At 42.9% G+C, this 13,655-nt stretch overlaps 1 protein-coding gene across 1 annotated transcript in view; it reads left to right on the top strand.

Moving 5' to 3' along the window:
• The first annotated feature begins 2,628 nt into the window (after positions 1 to 2,628).
• The window catches only part of SEPTIN8 (septin 8), a 59,548-nt gene continuing 48,521 nt past the window's right edge, over positions 2,629 to 13,655 (top strand). Inside the window, exon 1 of the mRNA XM_075856460.1 lies at positions 2,629 to 3,039. Coding sequence (XP_075712575.1) covers positions 3,010 to 3,039 — 30 coding nt within the window. The 5' untranslated portion in view covers positions 2,629 to 3,009. The remainder of the gene's footprint in view (positions 3,040 to 13,655) is intronic.

Below are 13,655 nucleotides of genomic sequence, written 5' to 3'. Positions count from 1 at the left end.
ATAACTTTATTCAGTGGGTGGTTTTGATTGCAACGATACCAAATTTGTATAGTTTTTGTATGTTTTACTACTTTTACACAGTGAAAACACTTTTTTTTTCAGAATAATTTGTTTTTGTGTCTCCATATTTGAAGAGCCGTAACGTTTTTATTTTTTCGCCGATGCAGTTGTATGAGGGCTTTTTTTTTTGCGGGACGACTTGTAGTTTTTATCGGTACCATTTTGGAGTAGATGTGACTTTTTGATCACTTTTTATCACATTTTTTTTAAGGCTGGATTCAAAGAAAACATGTTTTTTTATTTTATTTTTTACGACGTTCACCGCGCGGGTTAAATTATCTAATAAGTGTCTAGTTGGGGTCGTTACGGACGCGACGATACCAAATATGTGTAACTTTTTTACGTTATTTTGTTTGTTAATAATAAAGCAGTTTGTAAGGGGGGAAAAGTGGGTTTTTCATTTTTTTTTTTTCACTTTTTATTAAACTTTTTTTTAAACTTTTTTATTAGTCCTACTAGGGGACTTCACTATGCGATTATCCAATCGCATTTATAATACACTGCAATACTTCTGTATTGCAGTGTATTACTGCCTGTCCGTGTAACACGGACAGACATCTGCTAGGTCATGCCAGAGGCATGACATAGCAGGTATACACTACAGTCAGACCTGGGGGCCTTTATTAGGCCCCCGGCTGCCATCGGAGACACAGACACTGGGTGATTTTATCGCCGGGTGTCGGTGGGAGAGAGGGGGATCTCCCTCCCTCTCTCCAAAACCACTCAGATGCGGTGCACGCTATTCAGCACCGCATATGAAGGGTTAAACGGGTGACATCGATACTAATATCGATCTCACCCGGTCGAGCAGGGAAGCCACCAGCCCTCAGCTGCCTCTGGCAGCCGAGAGCAGGGAGATTTGACAGCTCCCTGCTCTGTTTACTTATTCCGATGCAGCGACGTAAAAAGTCTATGGCATCGGAATAAGGCCTGTTGTGACCGACGTAGAAACACTATGGGCCGGTCACTAATGGGTTAAACAGAAGAGGGCCCAATATTGACCCCTGTGGTACCCCACTAGTAACTGTGACCCAATCTGAGGATGTACCAATAATAACCACTCTCTATTTTCTATCCCTGACCCAGTTACTTACCCACTCACACACTTTTTCCCCCAGTCCCAGCAATCTCATTTTATGTACCAACCTTTTATGTGGCACACTATCAAATGCTTTAAAAAATAAATCAAGATATATGACATCTAGCGATTCACCCTGGTCCAGTCTAGCACTTACTTCCTCATAGACATTGTGACAAAAGTTGAGACAGCACCAGACCAAAATGGCCGCAGTCACCACAAAAGACGCATTTTCACCTTGACACGTGAACCCACCTTAGGGTGCATTTAAATGAGACTGCCACGCATCAAAAATCATGGCAGAAACGCACGCTATGCACCATTTTCACCGCCACACGTGAACCCAGTCTTACTCTCTTTGGCGATGAGCCTCTCTATTCAGCTTTGCTGTCTTTACCTATTTTTAACATCATTTATTTTTTCCCCTATAGCTTTTTAATGCTTCTTCACTGCCTTTCTGTTTTTAGTAGTTTAAATGCTTTCTCGCCACGTGTGAATCCAGCCTATATGGGGACTGTATATGGGGTGCTGAGTGGTAGCGCTATATTTAGCAGACGACTTGCCTATCACTGCATTAGATTATGTGGATGCCACTTTAATTGCACCTTGTATCTGGCCGTGTGCCAATAAAAATAGAATTCACATTTTTGCGTTTGAAAAATACGCCTATTTTTTGGGAAAGTTTTTCTGTATTTTTCTTTTTTCCCTATTGACTTGAGGAATGGGGAAAAACCGTGACTTTGGAAACCATTATAAACTGAATTCACGCGCTGCAGTTGGTGGTCATCGTAGAGTGGCGCCGCATTCCAAGCTGTTTCGTTTTTTTTAAAATATAGATGACGTGTTAAATCCCAAACTACAAATGTCGTTTTTTTCCTTCGTTTTTTTGTCTACAATTAACAAATGTTCTCCATCTTGACTTTAGCAGTGAGATAAGAGCAGATATTTCCCATACACAAGGCCATAAAGCTGCTGTCATTATTTTTCAATGGAAAATGTCCAGATTGTAGGAAGTTCTTTCTCCTGTGCCATCCACTCATTGACTGACATGTAGTGCTCCCAAGAGGTTCTTCAGCAGCTCCAGTGTTTATAGAGCACTGTGCCACAGCTGCTGCAGAACACTAAATACCATCGACCTTCTTTATGAAAAGAGGTTCTGCAGCAGCTGAGGTGTGTGTTATAAGGAATAGTGTACCCTATACTATAAATGAATATCAGAAGTCACCTCGATGTTATGTAACCTGTAGCCTTGTGCTTTTATATTATCACAGAATTCCTCGATGACTGCTTATATTCTTATTATTTATAGTGGGGGGCACATCAAACGTATATTACGTGTATGGTCAGCTGCCCAGGAGATACAATGGATTTTTTTTTCTAGCTGTCATGTCATAAACATAGCAATAGAGGGCGCCAAAGTAGCACTTTATCTGAATATACCCGCTTCAGCTAGTGCCACTACAGTGATGTATATGTGTGTGTATATATACGTCCCTGCCTTGCATATTACGTGCTGAGTATCGCACGACTGCCCTTTTCTCGGTACAGTTACAGCATACGCTTTCTTTTAGGGACTACAAGTCCCAGCATGCTTTGCGGACACAGGGCGGTGCCGTGCCCTGTCAGTGCTGGCCTGAGCTGATGTGGGGCCTGATTCCCATCGTTAGCATACAGGCTTGTGTGCGGCCCGGCCATTGCTGCGCCCTCTACAAACCCGTGGGAGGTGACAGCGACTCTGTAATGCAGAGGGGAGTTTCCAGGAAGTACAGTGGCCATATTGAATCCCATTGAGAGCTGGGAGCTGGGATTGCATCAATTCAGACGACATAAACTCGGGAGCCGGACGGGGTATATCTAGTGACCTCACCAGCATGGCCGCGACCGATGTAGAGCGGGTAAATGTGAGTACAGGTGCAGGGGCAGCGCTTATCACCTCAGGCGTCAGAAGCCGCCGCTGCGACAAGCCGGGCACCGGCAATGGGAAAGTTTCCATCACCAGTGCAAGTTGTACTGCAGCTTGTTACTGTGTCCTGGGCACATTCCTTACATTGGCACATGGCAGCAGCTGGTCCACCGTTCTAATATTTATATCCTCATGAGTTCATGTATTTCTCTTCACGTTCAGTGGATAACGTATTCCTGAGCTATGTGTAGTGAATGGACGTGGTGGCAAAGGGTAGAAGCCCTCTAGTTTTATATCCCTATATGATAACCCACTATGATGGGTACCCATAGGGGCAAAACAACTAGAGGAGGGCACCTTTCTTGGCATGGTGTAACTTTCCTGCAATTTGAGTGGTACTACTTTTTTTCAATGAGCCTGACATCACTGGTAATGTCCATTGACTTATATAGCGTACTGTAAAGCTGCATTTTTGGGGGCACTGGGGTCCATGTATCTATAGTGTTTGTACATTTTGTATACATTTTGTTATTGGTACATTTGTATATGTTTTTGTTATTGGTACATTTGTATATGTTTTTGTTTGAGGTGCAAAATCTGCTACCTATTTGATAAATTTGTCAAAGACATTTCTAGGGTATCGGGAGAATTAAAGATTCTATGCATATTTTGCAAATGAAGGTGCCCCCTTGGCGCTTTTGATTGGGTGGGCCAGACGCTCATTTAATCTACAGGGTTAGTAGGCGCCTACACTAGCAGAGACTCAACTTGGGCAAGTAAATCCCCTTGGTGCTACTGACTGTCCGTAGGGGAGTGATCCTGGACTGAATATTCCTGTTTCCTAAATGCAGAGACCCTATTGGCCAGCAAGTGCGGCTGCTAAAAGCGTCACGTGGCCAAACTCTTTGCAGTAGCTCTTGCTTATAGTGGGGGCCCCGAGTGAGGGTCTCGTCCATCCTTATGTCATACATATGTCCTAGTAATACACATGGTGTGTCCAGATGGGAAATCCCTATTGGCAGAATGTTAAAAGTATTTGACAGATCCCCCTTTAATTTAAACCAGATTGAAACATGTTCTAGAAGTTTAGCCAGTCCCACATGCGGATCCATTACTTTTTTTTGCATATGTCACTGGTGTAATGCGTTTTATCCGTATGTTACAATGTGTTTGATAAATATGCTTCCATTTTCCTTTACCTCGATGGAGTCACCCACATTGTGCCGCTCAGTGCATCCTACAGAATGTGGATATTGGGAGATGGCTCTTGCCAGGTGCCCTCATATGTTGAGGTTGCTTTCTAGTCTCCCTTACCTCAACAATACTTATATTTCTGAAGTTACTTTGGCAATACTGAATTTAGGTTTCCAGGTTAAACCCAGCAAAGGGCAATGTGGAATATACCGTCCTGATACCCACGCTGTCCATGGTGTTGGAGTAACATAGGGCGTTTTTGGAGCCGTTTTCTCATAGACTCTATTGAAAACCGCTCCAAAAATGGGCGTAAAAATGCCGCGAAAAACGCGAGTTGCTCAAAAAACGTCTGAAAATCAGGAGCTGTTTTTCCCTTGTAAATAGCTCCGTATTTTGTTAATCGTGCGAACGTACCCTAACTGGCTGCTAAAGTCTCCAGTATATTGTCCATCCCGGCAATAGTATGAAGACTCTTTGTATTGTGGACTAAATGAGATCATTCTATATAAAGTGGGATGATCGTGATGTTAATGTCTCTTAAGGGTTAATATACAGTCTGGAGTTGATCTCGATCTGCTGAGATGTCAGGGGGTGTCTCTCTACCCATGTGACGTTGACCTTCCGCCTTCATGTGCCTGCCAGCTGTTTGCCAGCCAGCGCTCTGAACTCTGCTGCCTTTTGTCTTCATGTCGGGGTAATCTTAACCTCAGCAATAGTGGCTTCATGCACTTGTACAGTAGCGAGGAATTTCAATAACAAAAGTGGAAACATTGTAATCCGCAACCGATCTCCGAGACTTTATTTATAGAGAAAATGTGTCTGGATCTTCGTCATCAACAACTTTCTTATGTCTGATTTCTGCAGGGACCACAAGGAGTGTCTGAGCGCAGAAGTTCCCAGAAACAGAGACTTTTTTTATTTTATTTTTTCATTGTTGTACATGCTGTTGCACAATGTGGTTTTCCAATAACCTCATACATTTAGCACATGCTCTTGCTGCGGTTTTTCAGATGCCTCCTGATATCGGTATGTGTGAATGTCGCTTGTTTCAGCAATACTCCCATGGCTGAGCAAACCGTGTATATTATTGTCGGCATCATGGTAGATTGCTGTCACGTCTAATGGTTGTGGTCAGGCTACGTTCACATGTAGAGGAATTGCTGCAGAAAATCCACCGTGTATTAAGGTAACGGCAAAGTGGAGGAGATTTTAACAAACCTTATACACAGGCTGCGGAAAACGTCCCTGCAGAAATTGACCTATTGTGTGGATGCGATTTTTGTGCAGCAAATCAAACCTGTGTGAACATAGCCTTCGGGGAAAAATACATACTTTTTTGAACATGTCAGATATTTTATAGGAGACTAGATACAGATAAAATAACTATTTATACTTAAAGGTGTTGTCTAGTATGGAAATCTCATTTTCATGTATCCTATTAGGTAATTTTGAGTTAGAAGAAGAATCTACGTTCAGGATCCTTGTCTTTTGGCCGTAGTGGAGAGCAGGTAAAAAGAGCGTCTCTCTCGCTCTTCAGGACGTGTCTTGCATTACATAGACCACACGTTGATTACAATGTGCGATACTCCATTTTCCATGTGGTGGCGCTGCAGGAAAATTGAATATTTGCTTTCAGGTTTCCCCAGATTATGGTGGATCGCTGTGTGGGTCTCATCAGGAGGGACCGTCTTTGTGATCTGCTTATTGTCATGGGATTGTCCATAGCGGACAACTTTAGGCTGCGTCCCTACAGTATTTAAGCTACGAATACGGGGTACAAATAACACATGAAATATGACAAAATACAAGATTCTTTTTATTTAGGATGCATACAAACAATTTAAAAGATGAGCCCTGCAAACCATGAAAAAGGCATCCCGCCGAAATGCGCATCGGGTCTGGTGTCTTTCGTTGCAGGCGCAGCATCATGGGTAGGTTTCCATCCTTTACATGCTGTTCTGTTTAGGCCTTTCCCATGGCACAGATAATTCTTTACACTTGTATTTCTATCTGTAGATTTTCCCTATTATTTGGGGTCCTCCGTGGCCTTCCAGACACATACACACATACAACCCTTCCTTTGGGTGTTTCCATGCCCTTGTTGCATCACTGCTTGTACATGCTCTTTGCATAGTCAGGCGCCTTTTTCATGCTTTGTATGGCTCATCTTTTAAATTGTTTATACATCCTAAATAAAGAATTTTGTATTTTGTCATATTTCATGTGTTATTTGTACCCCGTTTTTGTAGGTTAAATAGCTATACTTGGTTTAAAATATGTTCCTACCCCTAGATGATATATAGTATACACTTTATTAGGTTTGCGCGGCAAGACCTATCCAGAATGTACCAATAGGTTGTACACGTTCCTACAGTGCAGATTTGTCAGCAGATCTTGCCTGAATTTTGCAAGCCAAAACCAATATTGGATCCAGAAGAGCAGAACTAAAAGTTGGGTTCCCACAGTGCAGGTTTTGCTTGCATTTTTTTAAGTCAAAACCAGGAACGGAACGTAAACAGAAGAAATATATAAAGAAAGGCCTTATGGGTCTGCTCTCCTGGATCCAATTCTGGTTTTCGCTTACAAAATGCAGGCAAAATCTGCAGCAAATCTGCACTGTTTGAACCCAGCCTTAGGCTTTCCTTTATATATTTCTTCTGTTTTAGGTTCCGTTCCTGGTTTTGGCTTATATACATGCAAAATCTACATCAAATCTGCGCTGTGGGAATTCAGCCTTAAAGTTGTTCCCCAGGACTTAAACTTTGATGGCCTATCGTGAACCAAAATCAGCTCTTCTTTTCAAACAGCTCCCCAGATCTCAGTTTCCTGACTTTATTTGGGTTAAAGCCCTCTGCACAAGGCCGTAGCCATAATCCCGGTCCATGATTATGGGCACGGCCGTCCACGGACAATCAGCCGCACTTGCAGACTCTGCTCCCATTAGAAAGCATTTATAAATATACGGGAAGGTGTCTGTGGGCAATAGAAATGAATGGGTCTGTACTTTGATCCGCAATTAGGGATCCAAATCTAATTGCGGATCAAAATTACTGTTGTGTACATGGGGCCTAACCGTATTTTCTCCTGTACTAGAAGCTTTTGGAAAGCCATAACTTCCAGGTGGTTCATAATTACATTGAGTTGCATACAATCTTAGACTGCAGCTGTCAATCTGTAGCACTACAAGAAGTCTAGGCGTAGCCCTAGAGTAGCCGCTTAAGAGGATGTGCAATATGTGTTACTTTGTCACCCATTTATTTGAATAGGTGCTGTGTGATAATTCATCTCATCTCACCACCAGTTCACATGTTTCAGCAGCTTGACACGTGGCCGCTCGGGACAACCCCTTGAGATAGGGGCACAGCGTTCCCTTGTCATAGAGGCTTCATGCTATTGTAGCCAAGGAAGTGCTGTGAGTGAGCTGTGGTTGGCTTTCTTCTATGTGCCCTTACTAGATGTTCTTGTTCTTAGGTGTACTTTTATTTTACCGTCTTCCTTTAACAACAAAGACTTCCCTGTCAGCGGGTTGTACTGTAGTCTGTACAAGTCCTTGTTTTATGGGAACTGATTGATGTGATTAAGCAACAGATCTAAGATATTAATAATAATGTGTTGTGGCGGAGTTACAAGAATAATTAAAATCCTAATTAGGCTTTAGAGATCTCTCCAGTGTCTGATTACTCGCTTCAACAATCTATGCCAGTCTATACCAGGGGCCCTAGAACTTCATTACTAGTACCACACTTTCTGGGCTAACAGGTGTATCTTCACAGGATTGGAGTGTTCCAAGTGGCCACTAAAGTGGACTGTGGCTTGTTCGTTCCTGCCGTTTACCTAGTCTTTATTAGGACTGGACAGACCCCAGCAGCCGGGCATCCAATGCACCAGGGAATCTGCTGACCGACTTCCTGGGTTGTTTCCTGCTGATGTCTGTGGAACTTCTTATTGTCTGGCTACTGAATATCTTTTTTGATATACACTTTTGAAGCTGCTTCCTTAAAGTCCCTAGAAACTTTTTAACTTTAGGCGCTGTTCACACCTGTGTTAGTGTGTTCTATTGTTTTGCTCCTTCAGAGGAGCAGAACAAGGAAATAGCGGAAGCAATGGTTCTGTTCCTCAACGGACACCACTGGTGGCCGACAGAAGACATTGACTTTAATGGGTTCTTCAGCTTTCCATCGGGGTGTCCGTGATTTTACCGGAGACAATAGCTCAGTGTGCTGCGCTATTGTCTCAAGTAATCTCGGCTGAAACTGCGACGGAGGCCCCTAATGGAGCCTCCAACACAGGTGTGAACAAGGCTTTAGAGATGTTTGGTTTTTTTTGATACTTCAACCCAAAATAAATTTCCTATTGCACAATCCACACTCGGCGTCCACACTTGGCCACTAGAGCTGTCTCTCAGAGCAGAGAGTGTAACTTGCGACTGCCGCAACGGGGGAATCAAGCATCAGTTTCGCGGTCATTCAGCTTGACCTAGACAAAAGGTATGTCTATAATTCCCTCCCCTATAATCGCTCTGTCAGCAGCTTTGAGGCCTTATTACTGCTGACAGATTCCCTGCAATCCGCACTGAATGTTGCAGAATAAAAAAAAAAATATTATAGTTGCAGATTTACTCCTACTGTCTTAAATTCAGACCGAATTAGACTAGCAGCGCCAAATTTATTACTGTGGCTCATTAAGGATGATTAATTTGGCGCACCTTTAGACACTTTTGGCTAACTTTATACCACCTCTTGCTTAACTTACCGTAGACTACTATTTTGCATCAAAATTTTGGCACATCTCAAGCCACAACTCTTTTCCGCTAAGCCATACCATCCTTGCCGGGCGAGTCACAAAAAGAAGGTGCAACTTAGCCAGTATTCTGGCCCGGCACCAATCGTAAATCTGCCCCATAGAACCTCTTTAGACAATGAAATGGTTCTGAATTACTATTCATATAGTCTCCTAGTGAGACCCCGCAGTTACCGGAGGGCCACATGTAGTTCACGAGTCCATGTCTGCAGAACACGGCTTTATACTTCAGGAATTCAGTTCATTTCCAGTAAATGGGTGTTCCATTGGACGGATTGGTCTTGGTAATCTGCATTCACTTTATTGTACCTGCTATTTTTTGTATTTCTTAAGAACTTCTAAATAAAAATTGGTGATATTAGAAGAATTGTGCAGATATTTGTGTCATTTCAGTACATTTATTTTACCATTCTTGGCCCAGAGCCATTATTTTGTGTGTCTCATGCTTTGTAAATGTTGTATTCATGATAAAAATGAGTTTAGACAGTAGAAATGTAGGGTAAAGCTCTTTGCCGTTTGCACACGCACATTCTTATGAACCTTGTAGAAATGTGTGCATTCCATAGCAGTAGACTCCGTTCCAGAATAAATATTGCTTACTACAGAGCTGGACAAATCCCAGGAGCCAATGTACCTGCAACTGGTAGCTGACCTTTTTTTTTTTTTTTTTTTTTCTTCTATTAATGTCTATGAAAGTTCTTCTTGGGGTGATATTGCGGACTGTACCCTGGCTGACTTAGAGTAGGGTATACTTAGTCATGAGTTCATTGGCATAATGTTTCTGTGCAGAATGTCTGGTATTGGGGCACTTTTAAGTGGCCTGATTTAGCTGCCAGCAAGTCCCTTATCTGCCACTAATGCAGCTTCTGAACTTCTCCAGAGATCTTAAGCAACCTCTCCAGAAATTGTTGGGAACTGACGTATTTAGATTCCTGAATGTCCCTCCTCTCGTACGAACGCAAGGAAGCATATGCTCGACATATGCAGGATTTTAATTGTACCTGAATGTACAGATTTTTTTTAACTGGAGTCCTCTTAAAACAGGGCTGAAATGTTCCCTCACTTGACAATGATCATTAGAATAGCTATTATAAGAGCTGGTTGCAGTATATTTCTCTGTATGAGGCTCTGTTGTAGACTTCCAATTCACATCAAGTTGCCGGGTTCTGCGGTGGTGACGTGCACTACACATACCAGTGTGCCCTGCACTTCCCAATGTTGTTGGGTTGTGTAGGGCTGGGAGAGGAAAAATCAGTAAAAAAGACAAATGATCCAAAGATTTGTATATATCTATACTTCTATATACTAATTTGTTTTTCTTTAACATGCTTACTAAGCTTCAAGAAGTTGTTTTTATATTAGTAGATTTAGTAAGGAACCTGACATGTACACAATAAGAGCCGGGTCAGCACGCCCTTTGGGGATGTGCGAACTTGACTTTACGATATACAAAGTCATAGCAGGACCCACCTACTTAGGCATCACAGCAGGGCCACCCTCCCATCCACCCTTACAGAGTAGTCACTGCAGGACTCCCTCCATTAGTCACAGCATGACCCCACCCCTCAAACAGTAGAGACATCAAGGGCTCTCATAGCCCCTCCTGCCATGTACTCCACTCCCGGAATGTGCCCAGCTCAATGCATTCAGCAACCGGTTGAGGCAACCAGCAGCCAAATGAAGGAAAGAAAACCATACACATACATCTCTGGCTATAGTCATAACAACCAGAAATATCAAGGGGGTTATCCGGAGGCCAAATATTACTGAGCGTTGATTTCCTAACATAATAAAAAACATTTACTAATATATTTTCTAATATAGTTGTACTTTTATATTCTGCACTGTACCGCCACATCAAAACCTAGTCACGTGGTTTCAAAAGCTGTGTAGTTTTCTCGGTCTTGATGACGTGCCAACACAGCTTCACGTGACTGAGGGTTGCCTCCCTCTCCAGTTTGTGTCGGCAGAGTGAGCCAAGGAGAGAGGAAAGCACTGGACGAGTGGATTCAGAGTAGAGGAAGAAAGTGTTAAATTCAGTCCTGGTGGAGACCTGTGACGTCTATGGCCTAAGACCTCTTCAGAATGTGGAGCGGCAGCCAATCGGTCCCATGCCTGTCATTATAATCATCAGCCACAGCATCGGTATTGGATGCTGTGTATAGAGAGAATGGGTAGCCACTGCTCTGTCACTCTGGATAGGGTGTATAAGACGGCGGTGGTACCGTGCATATTGGAGGGAGCAGTACTGACACGCCTTCATGTTTCATGAGTAAATGACTTGATTTTTATATGTATGTGTGTGTGTGTGTGTGTGTATATATATATATATTATAGTGTGTTTGTGTGTGTGTGTGTGTGTTTGTTTAGACTCCCTTTGTTCCTGCTGGTGAGTTCATCAAATGCTTGTGGATGGTATCACTTGGAGGCCAGTGTTTTCCTGCTGACAGACTCCCTTTAAAAATCTATGCCAATTTGCCAATAATTTATAGTATTTCTTTTCCTTTGCTTATATAGTGCCAACATATTCCGTATTCCGCAACGCTATATAGAGAATATCCCCACTCGCATCAATCCCTATTCCCAATGGGGCTATCAATCCTATTTTCGTATCTGTCGGGCCTATTTCATAAGAAGCCAAGAAGCCAGAGTGTGTGAGGAATCCCATGCAAGCAATGGGAGAACATAGAAACTCCAAGTAGATGTTTCCCTATTATGTAAAATGAATTTGTTTTTGTTATTTCCACTGAATAAGTTCCCAAAAGTGTAGCCTCACTTTACAGCACTAATGTGTGAATGGAATGAATTGCCTCCTCCATTTGTACATTTTCAGAAAACCGGAAGTCAGGCTCTCAATGCATTCTTATTGAGCCAGAACGAGGCTCCAATAGGAATGCATTGAGCCTGAGTTCCGGTTTACTGAAAAGCACAGTGATTCCAGGCGAGTCAGATTGAAGATCACGTGGGTGGAGCTGGACCCGAAAATGACATGATGCAGGGATCTGTAAGTGTTTCTGCACGCAGCACCCCACTGAAACACCAATGTACAAATGGAGGGGGCAATAAAAGAAAAGAGTGGAATGCTTCTTTAATAGAAAATAATAAAAATGTTAACGGTAACGTGTAGTGTCAATTATGCCCACCTTTCGGTGTTGCGCTCAGAGTGCAACCCCTATAGAAGCCTTTTGTAGCTGCTGTCCACCCCTCGGAACACGGGGTCTTGCAAGTACCCTGGCTGTGTGATGAAAACACCAGGGTTGAGAACAAAAAAATGGGATCCTTGGAGTGCTTCCAACAAATGTAGGAAAACCGCAGTAAAATTGGAGAGGACGAGGCTAGGAGTTTGGACCTCTCATTTTATGTAATGATTAGCATAGTACAAAAGTACATATTCATCTAAGGTATAGTTGATATTCTAAATAAAAGCATGGGTGAACATCAAAATTACATACATAACTATATACGGCCGTATGTATAACTCTGTACACTCCTAGCCATTTGTATATGGTGTATAACCCTAAGGCCCCATGCACACGACCGTGCCCGTAATCGCGGCCCACGATCGCGGGCACGGCCGTCTGCTGCCCGCATTTTCGGGCCTTGCTCCCATACAAAGTATGGGAGCACAGCCCGTAAAACACGAAAAAAAGGACATACTCCATAATTCCCGTCATAGTTCTATGGCACGGACACCCATCCGTAGTGAAACGGAAAGGTGTTCGCGGCCAATAGAACTGAATGGACCTGTAAAACCGTCTGCAGTTTTACAGTTGTGTGCCTGGGGCCTAAAGAAGGGACTTGTCCAGTTCTGAAATTGGTCAGACACCTTGTTATAGCCTAATAAAATAAAAAAATTAAAAAACAGTTCTGCATCTCCAGCCTGGCTGAGGCTTTGTTGCAGCAGTGCTTCAAAGGACCCCGTTATTTGTTCTCAACTTTGGCGTACCTGTATACTTAGAGGGACATAAAGGGTAAAAAATGTAAACAAATTAATAAAAAGTGTGTGCCTTTCCTTCTCTTCTCTACGGAGCTTATTACAATGGAAGACTAGCTTTGTTCCCTTTGGCAAAACCACTCCTCTCCACCCGCTCCTCTCTCACAAATGGCGAGCACAAAAGGAGATCAGGTTCCCATATACATTAGATAAATGTCTGCTGATTTTGGCAGGACCAGATGACCATCTAATCGGAATGGGTGTGTCCCAACATGTTTAGATTTCAACACGCCCGATGCTTTTCTTACCACCGGAGATAAGCCGCCACTAAAGGTGGTTGGCAATGACTTATTCTGCTCTCTCCATTGAGTACATGTGCATGTTTGGCTAAGCATGAATGGGAGGGTCAGGAGTAATAGATGTCGGGCGAATGAGCATTTAGCCACATCGATCTATGGTGTATGGCCACCTATAGATTAGATATGTCCTTAATATCTATTTGGTGAATATCTGAGTGCTGAGACCTCCGGTGATGTCTAGAGCCTCTTCAGCTACAGCCCACTAGTGAATTCTGACACAGAGCTAAATCAGTAGTGGCCAGTTGGCAAAATATCTGACATTGTGCAAAGAAATACACTAATGATACCAAAGATTAGGTTTATGTTCTGTTGAGGTTACGTTTAGGG

This window comes from Rhinoderma darwinii, chromosome 3 (genome assembly GCF_050947455.1).
Source record: "Rhinoderma darwinii isolate aRhiDar2 chromosome 3, aRhiDar2.hap1, whole genome shotgun sequence".
Classification (NCBI taxonomy): domain Eukaryota; kingdom Metazoa; phylum Chordata; class Amphibia; order Anura; family Rhinodermatidae; genus Rhinoderma; species Rhinoderma darwinii.
This window is presented reverse-complemented; position numbering and strand designations above follow the sequence as displayed.